Source organism: Lissotriton vulgaris, chromosome 6 (genome assembly GCF_964263255.1).
Source record: "Lissotriton vulgaris chromosome 6, aLisVul1.2, whole genome shotgun sequence".
Classification (NCBI taxonomy): Eukaryota; Metazoa; Chordata; class Amphibia; order Caudata; family Salamandridae; genus Lissotriton; species Lissotriton vulgaris.
In genome coordinates, this window is record NC_141694.1 from 776,651,806 (window position 1) to 776,677,108 (window position 25,303).

General features: G+C 44.1%; 2 protein-coding genes across 8 annotated transcripts in view; both read left to right on the plus strand.

Moving 5' to 3' along the window:
* The window catches only part of LOC147707974 (amine sulfotransferase-like), a 306,358-nt gene that overhangs the window by 180,162 nt on the left and 100,893 nt on the right, over positions 1 to 25,303 (plus strand). For all 7 annotated transcript variants that reach the window (XM_086926792.1, XM_086926791.1, XM_086926793.1 and 4 more), the window contains one exon: positions 22,792 to 22,924. In XM_086926792.1, coding sequence (XP_086782918.1) covers positions 22,792 to 22,924 — 133 coding nt within the window. The remainder of the gene's footprint in view (positions 1 to 22,791; positions 22,925 to 25,303) is intronic.
* Positions 1 to 25,303, plus strand: part of LOC147707975 (amine sulfotransferase-like) — an 830,947-nt gene that overhangs the window by 180,114 nt on the left and 625,530 nt on the right. The gene's annotated exons all lie outside the window — the stretch shown is intronic.

The following is a 25,303-nucleotide window of genomic DNA, read 5'->3' on the forward strand; positions in this document are numbered from 1 at the left end:
TGTAACCTGCGCCAAATACTTATATCTCTCTATGCTGACAATGTCCCCCTATATGTTCAGGACCCACAACACAACCTAAACCCACTCCTGAGAGGAATTTATTGTTTTTGGGAAACTCTTCGGGATTCATATCAACTGGGGAAAGTCGGTAGTCTTTCTTCTCACACTTGCTGCCACGCAATTCCCCATGAACTTTCCACTGGAATGGTGAAGCTCTGATATGCGAGTCAATCAATCAATCAATCAATTTAGCTTTATTCGATTTTGGTTTAAAAATCATAAAAGCATACAGTTAAAAACACAAACATAAATCATACATACAATAGCACAAAGTGTCAACAAGTTTAAAAGACATTGGTTTAAAAATACATTTGCCCTCCAGTGGTGATACTTTCCTTTAGAATTACATATTTGCATACGGTAGTCATTCACAGTACTGCCCTTACGTCATGTTCACCCTTCGTAGGAGCAAATTAATAAAAAATTCCATGTTTATATATGTTGTACGCTGGTGCAAAGCAGTTAAGAGCGGAGGAGCTACAATTATTCGAAGCATAGGGTCTTCTACCCATCATGTAATTATGTATGGCACTCTGGGGTAAAAATCATGTAAATCCCAGATCGATATTGGGCCGTCATCTTCTTGGGGCTGCCAGGATCGTAGGTACGGGACAATATGTCTAAACCTAAATTTTACCAACACTAGATCACCAGGAATGTCTTTTGGGAGGGAGCCTAACCAGCCCACCCTTCTAACACACATTATTGTTCCATCCAGATCGGGTGGCAGAGGTCTGTTTTTTGATAGCCAGAAGGTTACCTTATTTAGTAAGTCGATGTTAGAGCCAGTTGAAGAGAGGGTGCTAGGCTATCTAAGTCTTCTGCAGCCTCTGGAATCAAGGGGGAGTTAGTGACGGTCAATGGAGGGCTTAAGTGCAATTCTTGTACCTTTAGGTCGTTCCCATTATGTTGAACCTTGTCACTTTTGCGGTTAACGGATGAGGTTTGCGTGAGCGCTGCGCTTAGAGTGTTAACTTTAGTATGTGATGGGATGGATTCCTGCGCAGATTAATTGTGGAGCAAAGTACTAAAGCTTTTAGCCGTACAGGGAGAAGAACTATCTAGTTTAGGTCTCAAATCTGCTTGAACATACTTGGTTTTACACAGATTATTTAGTTCCTCTAACAGTGAGTAGCTTTGCAAAATACCCGATGTTTCTGAGGGAGATTGTTCTCTGAGGGAGCTAGCTATGGCCTGGCAAAATCGTTCCCATCTGAATCACTGGGTATAGGCCGTGGTATACTGGTTAAGTGGTGGTCTTGTGTACCATTACGTGAACCCCTCTGGTTGACAGATTTGTTGGGGGCCCCTTTCTGAGTCATGGTTCCGTTCAATTGGATAGGGTTAATACGTGACATCAACACAAGGCAAGAGTTTGGTGTTTACAGCTACGTGTCCATTAAGTGTCAGGAAGCATATGATAGTTCGTCTCTCTTTACCTCCTCTGGTACGGAAATCAAGGGGGGTGGCCCGTCCCGTCCTCCTCGGTCTCTGAGGGCCACAGAGGGCCCACCCTTTGCCCGGGCTTCGTCCGGCGTTGGTCACGCGCTGAGTCCCGCGCTGCGTGACCTGGAAACGGATTAGATTCTGTCAGTGATTAGGAGGCGGTCCTCCGCTCAGATGGGCAGGTGTGCTAACGCGCGGACTCCTGGCTCCTGGAGTCCTGCTCAGCAGAAATTTCGAAGCCCCTACGATGCCAAACTACCTCTGACACCGCGGCCAGCAGCACTCCTCGTTATGCCCCCACCTCGGGAAACAGCAACTCCAGAACACGGTGAGCAAAAGCTCACGAAGCGGGACCCGCGCCAGTGGGTCTGGCGAGCTGTAATGAGGGGCCGGTGATTAGGGGGCGGTCCTCCGCTCAGATGGGCAGGTGTGCTAACGCAAGGACTCCTGGCTCCTGGAGCCCTGCGTAGCAGAAATCAGCAAGCCCCTACGATGCCAAACTACCTCTGACACCGCGGCCAGCAGCACTCCTCGTTACGCCCCGACCTCTGGAAACAGCAACTCCAGAACACGGTGAGCAAAAGCTCACGAAGCGAGTCCTGGGGATATGCATCTCCTGAGATTGAGAGGAATTAATGCAACTCAATTACTGCACGGCCCTTGACCGTATTGCCAGCTGGGTGACCCGATGGATGTCATTGCCGCTATCCCTGGTGGGACGCGTCTCCCTAATAAAAATGGTTGTTCTCCCACAGCTGCTATACTTGTTTCTTAACATTCCATACCACCCAGGTAGGCACTTTCTTAAAGCGTTGCGGTCAGAAATGATCAGACTAACATGGGGGTGGCAAACAGCCATGCTTACAATGGAATATACTCACTAGGCCCTATGCAGCGGGGGGCTTTGACGTCCCTAATTTTTAACTGTACCACACTTGTGCTCAGGCACACTATGCTTACTTTTGGTTTCACCCACCTGCGTACATGCCACAGATAGCCGCAGAACACTGGCTGGCAGGCCCTATCCCCCTTGCAGGCATGATTTGCTCCGCCCCGCCGCCATGAGACAAAGCACCCACAACTATCATATGCACGGTAGAGGCCCGGCACCGCATTCTTGCACTACTACGTGGAACCTTGCTTTACTCACCTTTACTCCCCCTGTCATAACACCCCCACCTGCCACTCCTGCAGGAGACAGGATTTCTTAAACTACTTGAAAGAACGAAAATTGTAACTTGGGGGGACCTTTATTTCAATGGGACGCTCAAATCGCGGGAGCAGATATTTCTCGATACTCAGCCCTCTCCATTAGACATATTCCTTCATTGGCGGCTCCGACAGGGTGTGCGACACATCTCTCCAGCGTTCCCTCAGGAGCCCCCCACGTTGGACCCGCTGCATGTGGTTTTGCAGGCTACTTCACCAGGACATGTTGTCTCCAGTCTCTATCACACCATACTAACACAACACGAAATGGCTCCTTGCTCCCCTCGTGCACACTGGAACACAGAATTAGGCTTAGACCTCACAGACGAACAATGGGATTACTGCTGTTTACAAATGGAGCAGATCTTGGCCAGTAGCAGACTACGTATTATACACTTTACATTTTTGCACCGATTATAATATACCCCTGTCAAAATGTATAAGTACAAATTGAAGGAGTCAGATTGTTGTGATAGATGTGGATGTGCTAGAGCAGATTTTCTTCATCTGGCCTGGGACTTCTCCATGGTGAATGAGTATAGGATGCAGGTCTTTGCGGCTCTAGCACAGATTACAGCACTTCCCTTAGAGTCCACTCCACTAATGGCCCTACTGGGTTACAGTACATTGATAGAGAGGTCCCATCGTCGCTTCCTGTCACTTGCTTTGCTAATGGATAATCGCTGTATCACCTGCAGATGGGGCAGAGGCAGAGCGGCAAAGTTTAAGAATTGGCTCTCTGATCTAACATATTCTCAAGAACAAATGTGTAATTATGCAGAACTTCTCCCTTTGTCCTTTCGACCCAGGGATATATGGGATCCCCTTAAAACCTACCTTGCCACCCTACCCTCAGTAGCTCCTGCTGTCACTGGTGAGGAAACAGTGGCTTAGGTATCTAGGGACACAATGCACATTTGATGCCTCTTGCCACATGTCGTGAACTCACTTCTTCCTTGTTTTCCTCATGCTTCGCTTCGAATGTACCGGGGTTGATAAGTGGATATCGGGTCAAGGAACCTTACTGTGTTGACATTACCTGCCTCCACTTTATTTACCTAGGTGTTGCTGATAATGCGGGTTTGCCGGCTGAAATGTTTATTATATTTGAGAGGCCTGGAGAAAACAACGTGACCGGGGTGGACATTCCTTTTTCACTATGCAATGCTTCGGAATGCATGATGATTCACACTGACATGTCTGTCTATGATTGATCCTAATGTTACAACTTCATGTCATTAAAAATCAATAAATAAAAATTTAAAAATTTAAAAAAATTATGTGTAATTGTATTTTGTGTTGTGGAGTGGTCTGTAATCAAGTTTAATAAGGTGGTGGGCTGCTGAGGGCTGCAAAAAGGCACCTATAAATAATACTTTTAAAATTACATAATACATGATGGCCTAAACTGAATGTACTTGGTAAGGATATGCCCTCCCTACCTTAATAAAAGAAAAAACTCCATCTTGTGTCGTTTTCTCTAGAACTTTGTACGGCATGCTAATTACTTAGCGAGTCACAAAGCACCGCTGGAAAGGCGCAGGCTATCCCTTATCACAGAAATATCTTATACATTGCAAATGCTGGACCTTTGCATGATGATGTAACTGGGCCTGATGAACAAGACCTGCTATGCACGCACAGGGTGATTCTGACCATGATGATTTATTCATGTAGAAGTTGTACAAAGCTCTTTGTGTCATCATTCGGGGATTGCAAAGTGGGATGTTATATTACCCACAAGGTGGCAGCTTGAATTAATTGTGGGGAGCCTTGCACGGAATAGGGATTTACAGAGGCAAGCTTCTTGTCTGAGTGTTTTGTCATCATCAAAATAAAAATGTTTGAAGTTTTTTGATTTTGCTATTTTTGCAACTTTGGTGGCAAAATGCCATTTTTAAACTTTTTAACTTGAACCTCCCTCCACGGGCTTTGTGGAATAGGTTGTGTTTGAAATTGATTACAACAGCACTCATAATGAAAGCAGTCCTGCGAACTACTTAGGGGCCAATTCCGATCTCGGTCAGTTGGCCCTCCCAAAGTCATCCGTAGCCTCACCTTCCAACCAACTCGTTCCCGGAGCCGGTCCGTCCAAACAAGGAAGTACAATGCGCAAAGGTGTGCATTTCCGGAGTGACACGCTCGCTCTGTATTGAGCCACATTTCCCATACAAGTTGGCTCCATAAAGTCTGAATGGACTCGCCCGGAACCATTACCATCACTGTTTCCAGCCAGGCAAGTACGATGCGTACTTTTACCGCGCCGAGCAGGTCACTACCACCAGCATGTCACAGGATCCGGAAGAGCAGTACATCAGGTTCGACTCGCACCACAACACAAACACTGCATATGAGAGGAAGAAGTGAGTTCACTGCCATGTATTTGATCGCGCATGTCATCCCTGTACTGTACGCCTATGACCGAATCAACAACTGGAACCGACGCACACGTCACAGGCGGTAAGTCAGACACCCACCACCCACTAATACGTTTCGATCCCACTAAAGCAAAAACAAACATCAATCAACCAATCAATCATGGGGTTTGTAGAGCACGCTACTCACCTGTGAGGGTCTGAAGGGTCTGCTGGAGGTGGAGCAGCCCTGGATCAGTTGAAGAGCCAGGTCTTGATGTCCTTCCTGAACGTGTGCAGGGTCGGGGAGCGTCTGATGTTCACGGGGAGCTCGTTCCAGGTCTTGGCTGCAATGTAGAAGAAAGCTCTCCCACCTGCTCTGTTTTTGCGGATGTGGGGGACCTCTGCCAGGGCAAGGTCAGCGGAGCAGAGGTTCCTCTTGGGTACTTGGAAGGGGACACTCTCGTTGAGGTATTTGGGTCCGATGTGTTGAGGGATTTGTAGGCGTGGGTGAGGAGTTTGAAAGTGACCCACTTCTCGACGGGGAGCCAGTGGAGGTCTCGTAGGTGTTGGGTCATGTGTTCATGGCACGGTGTCCCAAGTATAAGCCTCACTGCAGTGTTCTGGATGGTTTGGAGCTTTTGTAGAAGAGTTCTGTTGATACCAGTGTAAAGGGCGTTATCATAGTCCAGTCTGCTGCTCAAAAGATGAGCATGGGGTTCAAACCCAAGCTTTGACAAGCACAAAGGGGACATGGGGTTTTATCCCCCCCCCCCCCCTCAGTGTTGTCACCATAGGTTATAGGGGGATCAAACACCCAGCATTGTGAATCACATAGGGAAGATGGTATATACCCCTCCAGTGTGGTGCACAAAAGATGGGTGTGGGGTCCAAACCACCAGCGGAGGCAAGCACATAGGGTACAAGGGGTGTAACACACCCATCAGTGTAGTGACAAAAAGGTGAGTGTGGGGTTCAGACTCCCAGCATGTGCAGACAATCATGTATGACTCTCTGAGCCTAAAACCACCAGCAATGTAGTGACAACGTTGTGGGTGTGTACCAAACAAACACATATTAGTTGAGGCAAACATAGGTGGGCCTTACAAAGAAAAACCCGCCATGGGGAGACAAGCATTGCAATTTGGCTAACACTGCTACAAATGATTACTTTCACAATGGAAGAAGTGACCATCTAAAAATATAAACACTCACTTGATCACATACAGACACGCACACAAAGGAAATCAGCAAGAAACTAACGTGTAGACAAGATCCTGTTTCACACTGTGGCTGCAATGGCAAATCAAGAGCACGATGAATGGCCAGATTGAAGATGTTGGAGTCCCAGGGACCGTAGATAAACCCAAAAAACCATACAGCGAGACACTGCTCACATAGCCAGTAGAAATACACGAGTCAAGATGTGCTAATACAACCAGCCAACCACACACCGCAGAACAAACACAACAAGTGTGTGTGTAAGTGTCCCTAGGCTACCACCCTGGTGGTCTAATCTCCACTGAGACATATGCGCCCTAAGTATAACCCAGATGCAACTCCATCATTGTGTCACAGACTGTTGGCAATTTGGCATTGTTTGATGTACAGGTCAACAACAGTTACCTGTGGAACAATCTTGCTGGAACTCCAAACAACACATCAGGAGACTGACCCACCATCCCTGGTAACCTCAATGCCACTACACTGTTGTGACAGTATCCTGTATGAGGACCCATTGTGGTACCAAATCATGATGTGGACCATACTCAGAAGCACACTCCCTCTTGTACACTGTGTCACATGTCTTGCCAGAACATGGTGGTCACATTTAGGGCCATGATCTTACATTCTCACAGTCTTCTCACAAGATGTAGTCCTGTATTGTGCAATCCTAAGGCCTAAGATTGCTCATTGAGAAATAGGGTGGTGGGTCGCATAGGCAAGTGCCGAGGGCAAGATGGCGGACGCAGCAGTGTCCGTGTAAGCAGCGCTGAAGGAGGCTCCCGTCCCGACTGGCTCTACTCTGTGAGACACTGCTACCGGATTTGAACCAGCACGGCTGTGCTTAGGAAGTGAAACTGTTTTTAGACCCTGACCCAGACACTCGATAAAAAAACAAAACAAACACTTACGGACTTAGGACTTGGATTCTGTCCCGGGGGTTGTTATGCGACTGGACCTGTGGAAAAGCTACTCGCGGTCCCTTCGCTCGGCGTGGCTACCCCCGACTCACTCCTCCCCTTCCAGCACACCTGATCAGAGCACACGCCTGGAACCGTCGGAACGTGGAAAGCAGCACTACCGGCGGGTTCAAAAAGAACAAAAGGATTTTCTGTTTTCCGAGTTAGGGATGGCACCAAAAAATCCTACAACCGGCGTCCAAAGGCAACAAAAGCCAAAAACAAGGGCAGTTACAGCGGCTACACAGGAAACTATTCAATCAACGGGGGCAGTAACAGCTTCATCATCTGCTGGCATAGTGAGTACAACTAATGCAGTATGTATTGAAACCCCATGAATTAATATGACTAGAAATGTGACTGAAATTCCTATTTCTTCTACCGCGGTTCCCATAGAAGTACCAGTAGTATCCAATCTACAAGATTCAAACATGTTGAACTCTGGGAGTTGTAGGCAAGGCGCCATTACAAAAATACCAGGGATGTTTATAAAAAAAGTGGGTATTACAGCCAATCCCTTTAAAAGCCCCGACAATACAAATATAACTAAAGATAAAGCACATGTTGCCAAGCTACTTAATAATGATAAAACTATCGTGGAAAATGAGCAAACTGAGGAGGTATCAGAACAGCTGGATTCAGTGCCTCTTAACTTAATTGAAGATATGGATTCCATAGACTCTGCTGGAAACTTTTATTTCATGACTGATCTCTCTCAAGCCTTAGATTCGGATGGTATGGAAGATTTGGAGGTAGCAAGGTGGCATCAATCTCTACAAGACTTTGAAAAATAATTTTCTGATCCGGGACAAAATGATCTAAGTGATCCGGAAGACTCAGATCCTGAAGAGTCTCCTAATAGACTAAGGCAAGATGATAATGGATCTACTCTTCCTTCTATCTCTACTTCGCCTAAAGTAACTAAAGAAGGATCTGAAACACCAGAGATAACATTAGAGGTTCTTTAACAAGTCATGTTGCATCACAGAGAAGAGACAAAAGCAGAGAATCTTCCCACTCAAGGGGCAGTAAGGAAATTGCAAAATAATCTGAGGAAGGTGATGAAAGTATTTAATGACACAGTAGCAAGAGTAACGGAAACGGAAACTAGGATCTCTCAACTGGAAGATTTAATGGTTCAGCAAAATTCTCAAATAAAGGCAATGGAAGGAATAAAGGAAGAAATCAACTGGAAACTGGTCGATTTGGAAAATAGATCACGCCGGAACAACCTTCGAGTCCTTGGTGTTCCGGAAGGGAATGAAGGGTCAAATCCTCGACAGTATATTATAGAGCTCTTCTCAGAAGCCTTCCCAGATCTAAATCAATGGAGATGGGAGACTGAAATTCAGAGGGCTCATAGATTTCCCTTCCAAAAAAATCGACAAGACTCAGTCTCTAAACCTCGTGCTATTCTGATCTCCTTGAACAATTTTCTAGCTAGGGAAGCCCTCTATGACTTGGCTAGGCCAAATAGAAAGCGCAAGGGTAAAGATACTGAATTTTTTGTGCGTCCTGACTATTGTCATGCTACGGTTCAGCTTCGCTGGCAACTTCGCCAGCTTATTCCTCTATTCCAGGCTAAAGGAAACAGGCATTTTTGTTAAACCCTGCAAAACTTAAAATAATCTATAAAGAGCACACTTATTTCCTAACGTCAGAGGGGGCAGCTAAAGAGCTATTACTTTCGCTATGAAAAAAAAGGGAAAAAAATGCTACTGTATTCTAAAAAAAAAAATAAAAAAAAAATAAGGGTCTAATGCAATTTGTAGCGGGTTTCTAAGTTAATGCTCTAATTTGTTCCAAAAAGATTCAATATATATATATAAGTACAATACCTTTCTTTATATCATGTGTTGGAGAAAAGATAAATCTTTGGTTTCTTTTGGTATCTGTGCTTATGCTCTTTTTTTTCTTTTTCAACCAGTATCAACTCTGTTTTTTTAGATTCTGACTGTTTTTGTATAACGGTGTCATATTCTTTGCTGGTAATACATTGTTCAGATACTGGGTCTGGTGTGATTTTGATCTGTTTTGGAACAATAATCATGATGTGGAGTTTGAAATTAAAACTAACTTATCAATTCCCAATGTAAGGTCCTGGACATTTGATCGAAAACTATTAGCTGACTCTGAATATTTAGATATGATGGCAAAGTGGAAAAAGAATTTCTTGACATTAATAGAGGAACGGCCTCGGTTCAGAATACATGGGACGCTTTTAAAGCGGGGATCAGAGGGGAGTCACTATCGTATGTTATTAAAAAACAAAAAATTATACGAGAAAAGGTAGATCAAGGCTATAAAAATGTCTTACTTTGGGAAAAAAAAACTATCAATTGCTATTAGCCAAAAACAATCAACATTAGATATTGAAACAAACCTAGCAATTCATAAAGCTGCTCTATATGAATCTTTTGCTTCTAATCTGGCGGAAAGAATAGCAACCTACAGATCTCAACTGTACGAGATGGCTGAAAATGCAGGGAAAATTTTGGCTAAAAGAACTAGACAAAAAGAAGTATTCAATACAATAGATTCAATTCAAGACGAAACAGGACAGATACATAATAATCCTGATTCAATTCTTGAAGTTTTTCGGCAATTTTATCGAAAATTATATCAATATAAAGATGACTGTTACTCATCACAACAATGTATGAACTTCGCCAGAGCTAATGCTCTACCATCTCTCTCTAATGACCAAAAAATAGCTTTAGAAACAGAAATTACCTGGGAAGAAATCGAAAACGCACTAACATCGTTAGCAATAGGCAAAGCAACGGGACCTCACGCTATCCACACAAATAATTTATGTGGGTCAAAATCCTCCGCTTCTTAATAATATAGTCTCTGATTCAACTTATCTGGGGATTAAATTAACCACTCCTATCTCGAAGATTCCTAATCTTAACTATGTCCCGATCTTGAGGAAAGCCAACTCAACCCTGGAAAGAATAGATCATCTACATTTATCATTACATGGCAGGAACAATGTGCTAAAAATGGTGATCCTTCCAAAATTTATATATTTATTTTGAACAGTTCCATTGGAATTCCCGCTTGAATTTTTCAAGCAACTTGAAAGAATGACAGGAAGATTCTTATGGGGTTATAAAGGCATTAGGAGAGCTTATAAAAAAATTATCCTACCAAAGGATAGAGGTGGATGGGCCGTTCCATATTTCTTATTCTATTATCTGGCTACAGTCTTTCCATTTATATCTCCTTTAATTGTGGGCAATAAAACTCCCATATCACATGCACATTCCCCATCGATATATGAATTAGTCCTAGGTATGGAAGCTAACAACCAATTTTCAAGAATAATCGAACCAAGCTACTACAAAAAAACTAAATTTAAGATTATCTCGGCAGCCTATAATGTATGGAGAATTATAAAAAAACTGGCGGGGATTCCAAAGATTATAAGATATACTCCCTTAAATTCTCCACACTGCTTTCCTCCCATATTTAGAGATGCGGTGATGAAAAGGTGGAATCATAGTGGTATACACTACCTGAGTGATTTATATTCGGTCAACTCTATCACTATATCTACCTTTTCTGAACTACAACAGAAATTTAGAATCCCTCCTCATGATTACTTCAAATACCTACAGAGCTTTAGCTTCTTAAATTCACTCTCTCTTAATGATCGTCAAGGTTTAAAAACGATTCTGACGATAGAGAGTCTGTATATTAAAAGAAAAATAGGTTATTTTTATAACCTTTTTATAACGTTTCTTCCAGACGATCTTTCCGTGATCCAACATAGATGGGAGGAGAAACTGGGTGTAAATGACCTGATGATAAAAGAATCAATTAAGACAGCTAATGCTATTCTAATTACAGGGCGATCACAAACTCAACATTATATGGTTATGTTTGATCTCTATCACACACCAGCTAAAATCATGAAATAGGGGGCTACTGCTGGTATAACTTGCAATCGATGTACATAGATTGGAGCAGATGCAATACATATGTTCTTTTCTTGTTCCAAATTACATGGTATTATTTCAGAAATTCAACTATTTATTGAAAAAATCACAGGGAGAACAATAATTCTTTCACCAGAATTGATTTTATTTGGACTATCAATAGAGACTATAGAAAGAGAACAACAACACTTGATCTTTATTATGCTGTCCGAATTTCGGGCATGTATCACTCAGGAATGGATTCATTCGGAACCACCTTCGTTTTCTATGTGGAGGGCTCATTCATTAGCAAAATTTAATTTCGAATCTGCTATATATGCAACAAAAGGAAGAAAGACAAAACAATTAGGGATGAAAATCTGGGCTCCGATACAACAATGGATCCATGAGGAAATTACTTAAATATCCTTTCACTTTACTTTTCGGTGTTGTGTTCCTCTTTCTTCTTCTTTAATGCAGAATCTGTTATTGTGTATTTCTTCCATGTAAATTGTAATCAAACTAATTTGTTTTTGTTTGCAACATAAAAGCAATAAAAAAAAAAGAGAAATAGGGTGGTGGACAACATATATGTCTATTTAGTGATGGCTCCTTAAAACTTTGGGCAGTGTCTGTGCAGGGCAGAGGGATTTACACTGACGATAAACGTGGGCCTTCAGAGAAATGACATGCATGTACAATATGAGAGGGTAAGAAGAATCTCCAACTTACATTTATTTATCTTATGTGTCATAGGTGCATTACCACCAAGAGTGTTACACTCAAGCATTGAACTCCTGTGTATAATGCACACATCACCATAGGGGCAAATTGAAAAATGTACTCACATCATTCTGTACCCTCTAGACGAAATACATTTGTGAAGTCACAAATGAGCATGTGAAGACTGAATGGACTATCACATCACATCGCACAGGCAACGTTTGTTCTGACTTGGACTGTCTCAAACCAGCAGTGTAACTGTGTGGCTGCAAAAAAAAACGCATGTCAGTCCCATCCTTCAATGCAGTCATGGATCTGTGGAAATAAGGCTACACACCCCATTGACATGGAGTCAGCATTGCTAGGCAGTGTATCACTCATTTACATTACCCAGTCTCAGAGCAACCTTTGTTTATTTTTGCACAAGAAGAGCTGTAGAAGTGCCATGTTGCCATCCTCCCCACATACTCAAATGCAATTATTAACACGCACCAAACAGCCTCCCATACTGTGCAAGGACCACGTCTACCAGGACCTCTAGCTCCCCTGTTGTGAAGGGACGTCCCTGATGTTCTCAGTTCTCACCATCACTGGGTCTAGAGTAGAACTACAGCAGCAGTTGGTGGTGATAAACGGCAGGCAACAGTGTCTGAATTTAAATGTGTGGCTTTCCCACAGAGATGTATAGGTCCCTGGGGTTGTTTCAGTGGTACACAGCTGCTGCAATTGGTCTGCCTGGTTAACATCTTTCAATTGTGTCCAATGACCGTGACCGCGGTAGCGGTGCACGCCTACCGGAGGTTTCAAAATTGCATTGCACTACCATGATCGTTGTTCCCATTGGCTGCAATTGCATTGGCATTGGGGGTGTCACACCGCGGGGCCAGGTGGTCTCTACAACTATGCTGCATCTTTAAATTGTGTCCAATACCCGTGATCACTGTAGCAGTGCATGCCTACCACGGTTTGAAAATTGTATTGCACTACCGGGATCGCGGTTCCCATTGGCTGCAATGGCATTGGCATTTGCTGTGTCATACCGCAGGGGCCAAGCGGTCGCTACCGCTATGCTGCATCTTTCAATTGTGTCCAACACCCTTAATAGCGTAGCGGTGCACGCCTACCATGGGCTTCAAAATTGTATTGCACTACCACGATCGCTGTTTCCATTGGATGCAATGGTATTGGGGGTGTTAAACCGCGGGGGGCCAGGTGGTCGCTACCACATTGCTGCATCTTTCAATTGTGTCCAATCGCCGGGATCGCTGTAGCAGTGCACGCCTACCGCAGGTTTTAAAATTGTATTGCAGTACAGCAATCGCAGTTCCCATTGGCTGCAATGGCATTGGCAGTGTCACACCGCAGGGCCAGGAGGTTGCTACCCCTATGCTGCATCTTTCAATTGTGTCCAATACCTGTGTTTGCGGTAGCAATGCATGCCTACCGCAGGTTTTAAAATTGTATTGCACCACCGGAATCGGTGTTCCCATTGGCTGCAATGGCAGTGGCATTGGCGGTGGCACACTGCAGGGTCCAGGCGGTCGCTACCTCTATACTGCATCTTTCAATTGTGTCCAATATCCGTGATAGCAGTAGCGGTGCATGCCTACCACGGGCTTCAAAATTGTATTGCACTACCGCGATCGCGGTTCCCATTGGCTGCAATGGCATTGGCGGTGTCACACCCCGGGGGCCAGGCGGTTACTACCACTATGCTGCATCTTTCAATTGTGCCCAATACCCATGCTAGCAGTAGCGGTGCACCCCTTACCACGAGCTTCAAAATGGTATTGCACTACCGTGATCGTGGTTCCCATTTGGTGTAATGGCATTAGCATTGGCTGTGTCACACCTCGGGGGCCAGGCGGTGGCTACTGCGATGCTGCATCTTTCAATTGTGTCCAATACCCGTGATCGCGGTAGCAGTGCATGCCTACCACAGGTTTGAAAATTGTATTGCACTACCACAATCGCAGTTCCCATTGGCTGCAATGGCATTGGCTTTGGCGGTGTCACACCACGGGGCCAGGCGGTCGCTACCGCAATGCTGCATCTTTCAATTGTTTTCAATTCTAGTGATCGCGATAGCGGTGCATGCCTACCGCAGGTTTCAAAATTGAATTGCACTACCAGGATCGTGGTTCCCATTGGGAGTAATGGCATTGGTGGTGTCACACCACGGTGGTCAGACGGTCGCTACCGCTATGCTGCATCTTTCAATTGTGTCTAATACCCGTGCTAGCGGTAGCGGTGCACCCCTACCGCGGGCTTCAAAATGGTATTGCACTACCGTGATCGTGGTTCCCATTGGCTGTAATGGCATTAGTATTGGCGGTGTCACACCTCGGGGGCCAGGCGGTTGCTACTGCTATGCTGCATCTTTCAATTGTGTCCAATACCCGTGCTTGTGGTAGCGGTGCACGCATACAGCACCTATGGAGACAATATGATCTAGCTATGCCAAAAGCCAATTTTAATCATTGAACTCTGTACCGTCATAATGTGTTAAAGCACCTGTTTGCTAAACTGAATGCTAGTGTAACATACAACTCACTGATGCCTACACATGCCATGTCACTGCACATTATGACATGCATTGGCATGTACTTACTCACATGTCACCTATGATATTTGTGTGCATGTACACAGATTTGGTGTGAAATGGAGTCTCATATTTGTGAACATCTTACTGTGTGAGGTGGCTAATCAACCTACAGTAATGATAGACTGACCACATAATGTGCCTATTTCACTGAGCCCATTGGTCTACTGATTTTGATGGTTAATCAGCTTACACACACTGTGCTCATTGTGTAGTAAAGTTGTGCTCCCTGCAACTTAAGCAGGAAGGTGTGGTAGGTACAGCAGCTACATAGCAGTCAGCAGTGTTGCTGTTTCCTACATGTACTGTGTCAACTACTCCCAGGGCTGGGGACACAAGATGTAGGAGTGTACCATTTACCACTCACATAATCAGATTCTGTTTTGGGGGTTGTCAGTTTTTACATACTGACCACATGTATGACTACATGAGATCAAGGTGTCTCTGCATTTGACTTTTCCATTAAGCTGTTGTTACAGTCCAGTCATTGTTGGCGCTGCGTCATTCAAGATGTTTGACACATCTCATTGGGGAATTGAATTTACATGTGTCCTCTTTCATTTCATGTAAGCGATGACCAAATGTTCATCATCCTTTCCCAGTGCTGGCGAACATGTAGGATGAGGACATCATACGGAAATACCACCTGGATTGCCGTACCCTTCAGGAACATAGGGGCAGATCTACAAGAAATGAACGCCGTGCGGTTCCGCATGTCATTTTGCTGCACCATGCTGCGTTAGTTTCGAAGCGCAGGGATGCAACATATTTACAACAATATATCGCATCTCTGTCCTTCCCCTTGCACTGGCTCACAAACTGCTGCCATGCACCGGCGCAGGCTTCCTTGCACCATGCGTTGTGGGGCGATTGTTTTTGTGCAGAAAGGTGCACCTTCGAGCACAAAAACAATCAATTGAAGTGATTCCCTCTTCCAATGTGTGCTGTAGAATGCAGTACACATAGAAAGAGGAAATAAACGCGTAGAAATGAAAACATGTCTCCTCGTTGCACCTCGCTACACCACCTATAGGGTGGCGTTCTATTCTGATGCATTTCCAGACTTACGAATCCTCGTAAATCTGAAATGCATCACTGGACATGGGTGTTGCGTGAGAACACCCACAGCAACACCAATGTCACACCCCTAACATGCAAAGTGTTGCATGAACAGCGGCGATATCTACAAGCACAGGTTAAGTCCTGCACTTTACCTGTTCTTGTAAATATATCAATTTGCAGGCTGCGCCACTGGTGCGTCACGCAACGTGATGCACCGGCGGCGCAAGGGACTAGGAAATTTGCCCGTGTGTGCTCAGTTGTAGCCCCATCTGAGGCCTCTCAGACCCTATCCAATGGACTTGACACCGACAGTTAAGGTTAAGGACGGGATGTCCTGTCCGCAATGATGGCATACAAGGACCGCTACATCCATTTCCCAAAAAAACCTGAATTGGCACCTGTGAAGGCTGGTTTCCACGCCCTTGGCCACATACCTAATGTGGTAGGGGCCATTGACTGCACACACTTTGGCCTGGTTCCACCACAGGCACATGAGCACATCTACAGGAGCAGGAAGCATTTCCATTCCATTAATGTGCAGGTGGTATGCCAAGCGGATATGATCATGTCTGTGCCAGATTTACCAGGTCAGCCAATGACTCCTACATCCTGTGTAACAGCATCGTACCACAAATGATGGCAAATCTGCCTCCGGAGCGTGTGTGGCCTGTAGGTAAGTAGGCTGATTCAAGTATGTGTGCCATGCTGTTCTCAGCTACTGTTTCTATTAGTAAATTGCTCTCTGTATCTCACATCTAGGTGACTCTGCGTATCCCAACCGGCCTTGATTGCTGAGCCCACTGCGAAATCCAAGGACCCCGGGTGAAGCCCGCTACAATGAGGCACATGGGAGGACACATCGTGTGGTGGAGCGTACTTTTGGGCTTCTGAAGTCTTGATTTCGGTGCCTGAATAGGACTGAAGGTGCACTGATGTACTCTCCCCAAAAGGTGTGCTAGATAATTATTGCATGCTGCATGTTCCACAACCTGGCCTTGCGCAAAGCTGTCCCCCTGCTCCTGGCCGATGATGATCAGCAGATGCCTCCCCCCTGCAAACCCACACACGCCAAGTGTGGACGATAGTGGAGAAGAGGAAGGTGCTGACCTGCGTCAACAGCTCATTGACAACTACTTCCATTGAATGTAAGGGACATTGTCAGTTGGGTGTGATGGTAGTGGAAAGGCATAGATGATCTTTTTGACTACTGGCTGTTGTTGGCTCTGGGCTAAGGACTGATGTGTGTGGCACAGGGTATTTATATTCAGGTACCTCATGTCTATATTGATATTGTTGCTCATTGTAATGTGTGCTTCTTTTTTTACCTTGATGACTAGTGGTGTGTTTTACCTGTAATGGCATCAGCTGACAAGTAAATGTCATTCTCTTGTGTCTTTCTAGGTTCCTTCACCCTCTCGATGCCTCATCACAATCAGAGCTTGTGATACATTTGAATCTGAGTTGCCTTTGCACATACTGTGATAAACATTGAGCCGACACAAAGACATAGGTGTGTTTATTTACAATAAGTATTTGTGACAGAGAAGTGATTATATACCGAATTGTGCCTAGTGAATTTATGTGGTGTCACTGGTGGTAGTTGAGACAAATGGAGTAGTCACCACATTGTTGTAGCCACACAGTCCAACAGACTCCTGCTATCAACATGGCAATGTGGGTAAGGATAGTCAACAAAGTCAATGGAAAGGGGAACACAGGTGCCATCATGGCTGGCTCTGGCATTTGTATTGTGTCCTGCCATGTACTCCTCCCCTGGTGGTTATCAGATGGCCTCTCCCACGTTTGGCAGGGCGGGCCTCTGCTGCGGGCTCAGTGGTGTCTGAGTAGAACATGACAAGTTATACTACTCCATTTTGCCAAAACGGGATTGCCATAAAAGGTAACTACAACTGCAGAACGGAGTACGCAGTGTATGTTCATAAATGCACCTGTGACCTTAGATATGTGGGAAGCACTAAGCTGCAGGTGTATGTCAGAATTCTGCAACTCCTAAGAGCAATCAGCAATAACGACTCTGCCTACCCGGTGGCGCGACATTTCAAGGATGTGTACAACAACAATGTTAACTGCCTTACATACTATGTAGTTAATGCCATTCCGGTCCTCCGCAGAGGAGGGAATAGGGAACGGCTCCTAAGGTAGCTAGGAACACGCATCATCCTTGAATTTGACAGTAAAGCATTAAATGGGCTAAATAATACTGGGGATATGCACAACTTTTTATAAACCAACTTACATAAATATTAGTATAAGACCCAACCTATCTGTGTGATTCACCTATCTATTTTTTACTATAATCCATGTTTTATTTTCTTTCTTCCAGAATATATTACCATGTGGAAAGAATATTTTTAAGATAAAAAGCAGGGCTGAAATTATTGTATACAAATTATTAGTATTCATCTGCTGTCACCCTAATGTATTTATATTGTTTTTAACACCCCATTGATTACTCTTAGAGTGAAGGTTTTAGTATAAGTATTAGCACTTTATTTATTTAAACAGCACTTGGCACTTTACCTTAATGGAGTACTGTTTTGCTCAAATCTTAGAGTTTGCTAAACATAGGAGGCACTAAAAAGAAAAAATAATACAAGAAAAAGGATGCTCTATCAAAGAACATACAGAACATACATTTGTAGCATCTTACAATAGTAGGTATCACACGTATAAGGTTATTGTATTATGTCTTTTGAAATAAGAGTTGGGAGTAACAGCATTTAAGCAGTTATAAGATATCGCAGTGATCATAGAGACAATATGGAAGAAATATAGAAAAGTGCCTTGGTGCAGAAATATTTCCATATAAATATGTATATACTTAGTTGTGTGATAATATGTATATTTTAATTATTTATACATATGTATAAGTATTTTATTATTCAATTATTTATTTATTCTCACACAAATATATTTACTGTGACAAAAATAATGTTTACAACTCATTAAGGCAGTTTAAAAGAAAAAGAAAATGTATTTACCTGATATATTAATGTTTAATATCATATGGTGTTCCAAGCAACCTGAAATGAACAGTGTTTCCTCTATGTCAACCATCACGTGATGGGTAAAGGGGGTGTGCACAAAGCATATAAAAATGAATGACGTACTGCACCCCTTGTGTGATCAAGGGCACTAGGTGCTCGAAACGTGTCAACAAGAGGAGTGAGAATAAAACAGCTTGCCAAATGTATCCTGGTGTCCATGTCGCTCTGCTCGCCGAAGAGGAGGTTCCGAGAATGCTGTGGTTTTGTGTCTGAGAAGTCACTTTGTTGAAGCTCACCCCTCTCTGTGGCCGCAGCGAGGTGGTGGGCTGATCAGCAGTAGGGCCACTGGACGGGGGGCGAGCTGTACTTGGGGCCGAATGTCTGTCCCTCAGAACACCCAGTAGATAGCCCAAGATGTCCACAATTTGGCCCATCTGTGTATCCATGGACCTCACGCACTTCTTGAACGAGCTGGCCTATCCGTCCCCGGGTCTGTTCGTATGCCCCAAGGACTCTTGCAACAGTGGCCAGGGCTTCAGTCTCAGTCTCCTGTATTTGTCCTCCAGTTGCCCTCCCACCTGCCCTGCTGACACGGACCTGTGTCGTTGGCAGTCAACACACTTGCACACTGTCCCTGGCATCCTCTGGTTGTCATGTGGTGTTGGTAACCACTGAGACAGGGAGAGTGTTGCAGGCAGCAGTGGTGAGGGTGGTGGTGGAGCCCACACAGGTCGTTGTGGCAGGGGTTAGCGCTGTTGTTGTTGCTGTGGTGGGGACATGAGGGCCTGAGATGTGGTGCGCCCTGGCCGACCGCAAGAGCCAGGGTGTTGCTCCTCATCCGAGAACCGTAGGGAGTCAGCATCCAAGAGTTCATGTTCTGGGGGGGGGGAATACTGTCTCTGCATGTGGCTGGTGTCATTTCCTCCAGTTGCTTGTGGATCTCCTTTTGAACAGAGGTTGAATGGTCATTGAAGTGCACTCCACAGGTTTGTTGTTAGATTTTTGGATGTTACATTTGATACACTAAACACTTTACATTGCAATAACTTGTTATGGGTTCAAGATACTGTGCATCATGACATGATGTTGATGTACATACATTACTTGTCCATGTTGTGACATGTAAATTGAAACCAAGTGCCATGTGTGTTTAGAAGGATATGTCTTCATCTACCAAGTTGCAGCACATCAAATTTATGTAATGCATCTTTTTTGTTTGCTCTTCATGGAATCTAATTTGGCTGAACAAGAACTAGCCATCGGAATGTTATACATAGCTTTTCCATAAGATGTACTTGACTTTGTTTTTCTTTTTGACTATGAATGTTCTGTTTTCATATTGGCCTTCATGCTCTAAAACCATGGCACTTATACATTGCATTCAATGGTGTGCATGATTGTGCCATGAATCAGTGTCTCATGTGACTTGGTGAGTCAAAGTTTAATTTCTGTGACAGTTACATGCGCTTAGCTGTCTGCACATTGGATGTGGCATTTGGATCAATGCCAAATGGGCTGACATGTGAGTGTTGGTGTGGTCAGATGGCTCCATGCATTTTTGAGAAGGATGGCAGGCAGCATGTACTGACTAGCTCTGTGTTAGGTGACACAGTGGAGGGAAATGTCTGCCCAATGGTTGTGGGTGTTGGGAGTTCTCCATCCTGCTGAGCAATGGGACAAGGGGGCCTGGTGGGAGTTGTAGTGCAGGCTTCCTACCCACACACACCCTCCCTGTTAAGATGTCTACCTACCTGTGAGCTTGTTGAAAGCAATGCAATAGCTGCCACATGGTTGTGGGTGGGGGGTGTGCTCCATCCTGCTGAGCTGTGGGACAAAGGGGCCTGGTGAGAGTTCTAGTGCAGGATTTCCACCCACAAACACCCCTCCCTGTTAAGATGGCTACCTACCTGTGAGTTTTATGAGAGCAATGCAATGGCTGCCACATGGTTGTGGGCGCGGGGTGTGATCCATCCTTCTGCGCTGTGGGATAAGGGTGCCTGGAGGGAGTTGTAGTGCAGGCTTCCCACCCACAAACACCCCTCCCTGTTAAGATGGCTACCTATCTGTGAGTTTGATCAGAGGAATGCCATAGCTGCCACATGGTTGTGGGTGGGGGGAGTACTCCATCCTGCTGAGCTGTGGGACAGGGGAGCCTGGTGGGAGTTGTAGTGCAGGCTTCCCACCCACAAACACCACTACCTGTTAAGATGGCTACCTACCTGTAAGTGTGGGTAAGGCAAAGAAATGGCTGCCCAATGGTTGTGGGTGGGGGGAGTGCTCCATCCTGCTGAGCTGTGGGACAAGGGGGCCTGGCGGGAGTTGTAGTGCAGGCTTCAGACCCCAAAACACCCCTCCCTGTTAAGATGGCTACCTAGTTGTGAGTTTGGTGAGAGCAATGCAATGGCTGCCACGTAGTTATGGGTGGGGGTTGTGCTCCATCTTGCTGAGCTGTAAGACAAGGAGGCCTGGTGGGAGTTGTAGTGCAGGCTTCCCACCCACAAACACCCCTTAAATATGGCCTGCAGTGCAAAGAAAACAAAATCCAGATGCATCCAGATCAAGCAAGGAATATTGGAATGTAACTAATTTCTCATACCTGGAAGTAATGTTTGATTCTACCAGCTCCTAGCTTCCTTGCCTTGCACTGGTGTGCCTACTGTTTTCATAATTGGTGGGCATTCTGTTTAATTTTGGTTTGAGTGTTGAGAGCAAGCCCATCCTACCTCTGTTGGCAATATATAGATGTGAAACATAGCTGCCAAGGTTTCAAATTGCTTATGTGTGACATTTTCTAATTTCAGTGTAGTTATGAGTGACATTCAATGACTACGAGTGACACTTTCTCACAAGAAAAATCAAGCATTGAAGATGAGGGAAACATATACATTTCAGAAATGACACCCATTTGAGCAACGAGAAAGAATTTCTTAAAACTGCTGCAAAGTACCACAAATAGAAGGGCACTGTGGGACCTGACTGCACGAAACAGGACGTGAGAGGTCATACTGCCTGCAAATGAGCCTCGTGTTCCATAATGCCATAGCTGACAAGTTTTCAGATTTCTTATGTTTGACATTTCATGGTTTAAGTGCACTTATGAATAACATTCAACTGCCAAATGTGTGACAGATAGAGTGACACTTTCTTATGAGTAAATCCATGCACTGAAGTGCATAGAAAGAGATAAACACCAGAAACCACAACCACCATCAACCTACTGCTTACTCCAGAACTATCCTGACACATTACTGCAGTTTTTCCTACATATTGGAACAGCAATAAGTCCTTTAGGATTCCGGCGGCATCCATATTTACAGCACTTTTTCTATCAGTACTTGTTGGGTAGAATCTCTGTATTAGGTCCCCAAAACTAGATCTGAAATTCTCTTTCACGATCTGTCAGGTTGCAATATGACTTCTGGGCATTAGGAGGAGCACCAATGATCCAACCTTCTTCTTTTGTTGGTTGTCCAAAATGAGATGCCGCTTTGGGCTGCTGATACCTGACTTCAACTCCATAATAGACACCATATTGGGAATGCTTCGCATCAAGCAGATCAGAGAAGGGGACCATGAAAGACTTGCTCAGACGTGAGAACAACTGGAAGTAGCTCTAGTAAGTGCCAGAGAATAGAAATTGTGTTGGTCTCCAATGGTGCAGCTTGATTGTAATATTCGGTGCTTTGCTAAACTAATAGCTTTTAACCACCTCTACAAATCTCACTAATCATTTCAAAATATAACTGTAGGGCAGCAAAAGGGACCACCTCAGGCAACTGTATCAGTTGGCCACAAGCCTTTCCCATACTAATATTGTTGTTAATCATTCTAAACTGGGCATTCATTAGCGGACTGTATTGTCCTGAAATATGTTTGGGAGAGCTCACTTCCCTCTGTCCTGCAGTCACAGTGCATATGGTTGGTGAAGTCTGCATTTACTGGTTAAGGCTAACTTGCATTGCATTACTTGCTTTGCCTTCAAGTTTTAGGGGTAATAGTGAATATCTTAGTTTTTTTTATAGGGTGCTAATAATATTTTATATCATTTTAAAATATATGCATTTTGTGGCCCTTTATTCAATGCTGGAGATAATTTCTGAATGCTTCATAATATCAAAAGTAACTTGTTTTTTGCATGGCACCTGCTATCACTGTTTGTCCTACTGCATAACACTGTAATTTATTTTGACATTTGTGTACAATTTGGGTTTTTTCACACAGATTATTTATGTAACCAGAAATCCCAAAGACAATATGGTTTCTTACTATCACTATGGAAATATGATACGAGAGTCTATTGAAGAACCTACTGTAATGCTGGAAGAGCACTTTGAGAACTATTGCACAGGAAAAGGTACTGTTCTGCATGCTACTTTCCGAAGTGATTAAAAAACAACAGTTGTTTTGTTAGGCCTGACAGTCTTTGGGTGGTCTTCCCCAAATGTTTTGCCTGTGTGAGGATCTGGGTCTATTAACTGATATGGCTCTGATGGCCTTATCGTAGAAGACACTAACAGATAATATCTTGAGTGCAATTAGTATTATTTTCTTAATCTTAGCTCAACTCTGGGTAGCTGTGGCTGCAAGCAATAAGGCTTGGCAAGGGAGCTTAGTGTAAAACATTTACAAGCACCAACAACAGAATAAGAAAATCAAACACCACCAAGAAGACGCAACAACATTTTGTAAAAATAGACCATATTTTTATGAATTTTTAAAGACCATAAATATTAAAATCCACAAGAGGGTTCTGGAAATACAGATTTTAGAACTTTTTATCACTTTCAAAGACAACCAAAAATCAAGCATTGGCAAACACAAAGTTTGCAAACTTTTGAAAAGTTTGAAAGAGTTAGTGTGCATACTCTGGCCAAGCCTTGGGGACCAAATCCAATGGGATAATGGTCTAGGGGGCCAGAAAGTACAATTTGGACAGTTACCTGGACACTAGAGTTAGATGACAACTGCCAGAGAAACCAATGGAGTGGGCGATGCTGAGGGATGCAGGCAAAGATGTTCAAAAGAATGCTCCAGTTGTGGTGCGGTTGATGGAGGTGTCTCAGTTGTGGTTCCTCATAAGATGGGTGATATTGGGATACTTTGGCCACAGAGATCAGGGGTCCCTTGAAGTCCTCTATGTTGCAATAGTTGGACAACCAATGCTGCAATATTGGTCACACTGCTCTGCAGTTAGATGCAAACTTTTTCATGGGGCTTGAGTAAGATGAATCTGACTTTTACCAACACTCCTGGGTCCACCAGACTCGGGTGCTGGTTTTGACTATCTCAGATTTTGCCCTGTGACTGGTAGCTGCAAAATTGCTACGGGGCTATCACTTGTCAGTATGGGATCTTCTGGCTCTTATGGTCCATGAGCAGGCACCAGGGGACCAGCCGACTGATCCTTGGAGTCATTGGTCTTGGTGAAGCTGGGAAATCAACTTTTCCCTGGGTGAGGAGCCGCAGGCACAGTTCCAATCTCACTAGCCCAAGAGTACAACAAGTGCAGTCCTCTCGACGATGCAGGCTTTTTGGCATAGTTCACGAGCAGCAGGGCAGTTCTTCTTCGGTCCTCAGTACTTCTCCAACATGAACTAAAAGTTAGGGTGCCAGGGATGCCATATTTATCCCATAAATGAGCCCAGAGAGAACCACATGGTCAATAGTGTCAGAATGTGTCAGACTGTAAAAAAGCCACTGACCTTCCGGAACTAACCAGTGGGGACGATGGCTTGATGATTGATCCCCCACTCCCCTCGACGTAAACCCCCAAAGAGCAAAACTACCACTGCTTTGTTAGAAAACACCTAGGGGAAAAGGGGAATGGGAAAAATAAGAAAAGGGGCAACTAGGACTGGGTGTCTTCTTCTAACTGTGTCTCTGAACAAGTAGAAAGGCACCACTTCGGGAAAAACACCACCAAGAAGGAATGCTCTGTATACAAGAAAGGAGAGAAAGATGCGAAGAAGTCAAGTTCTTATTCATGCACAACAGGAGACAGAAAACGACTTTACACAGCATGCATACTCACAATCATATAAGCGGCAGTAAGCAATAATCCTGAAGACATCAAAAATAGGACTGCCCAAAGATAGGTAGATTAAGGTAATTGTAGAGCAATCCTTACGAGATACCAATTTCTTAAATCATCTAGTCCTTTCATTCAAAAATGCTTTATTCGGAATGCAGTGCACAACCATATAAGCAATCACACAAATAGACATGTTAAAATCATCACAGATACATAAATATTAATAATATTATCGTGTCGTTTGTCATTAGCTTCAGAGAATAAACATTGACGTGTTGTTTGACACTTAGTAAAATATATCGACCAAAACATATATCTCTTGCGGCCTAAGCTGCATGTTGTCGCAATACAATATCTAAAATTATTTCTGGTAACGAACACATTGAAAAAATGGCAGTTATTCTTAACAGGGAACTTCATGTGCAAATAACGCAATAAAGTTCTTTATTCACTCTAAGCTCCACAATGTGCAAATCTCGCCATTGGATACCTTCAGAAGAAATTTAAAGTACCTAAACATTTCTACAGAATAACAAATGGACTGAAGGGGGATGTACAAATGTAGGCAATAAAGTGCAAATTACGCAAATTATGCAATAAAGTGCCCTGGGTGTTCTAGATTCTGCAGTATGCAAATTTCGCTGGATACTTCCTTCAATAACCGATTAAAGTGCATAATAAATTTCCCACAGCAGCAAATGG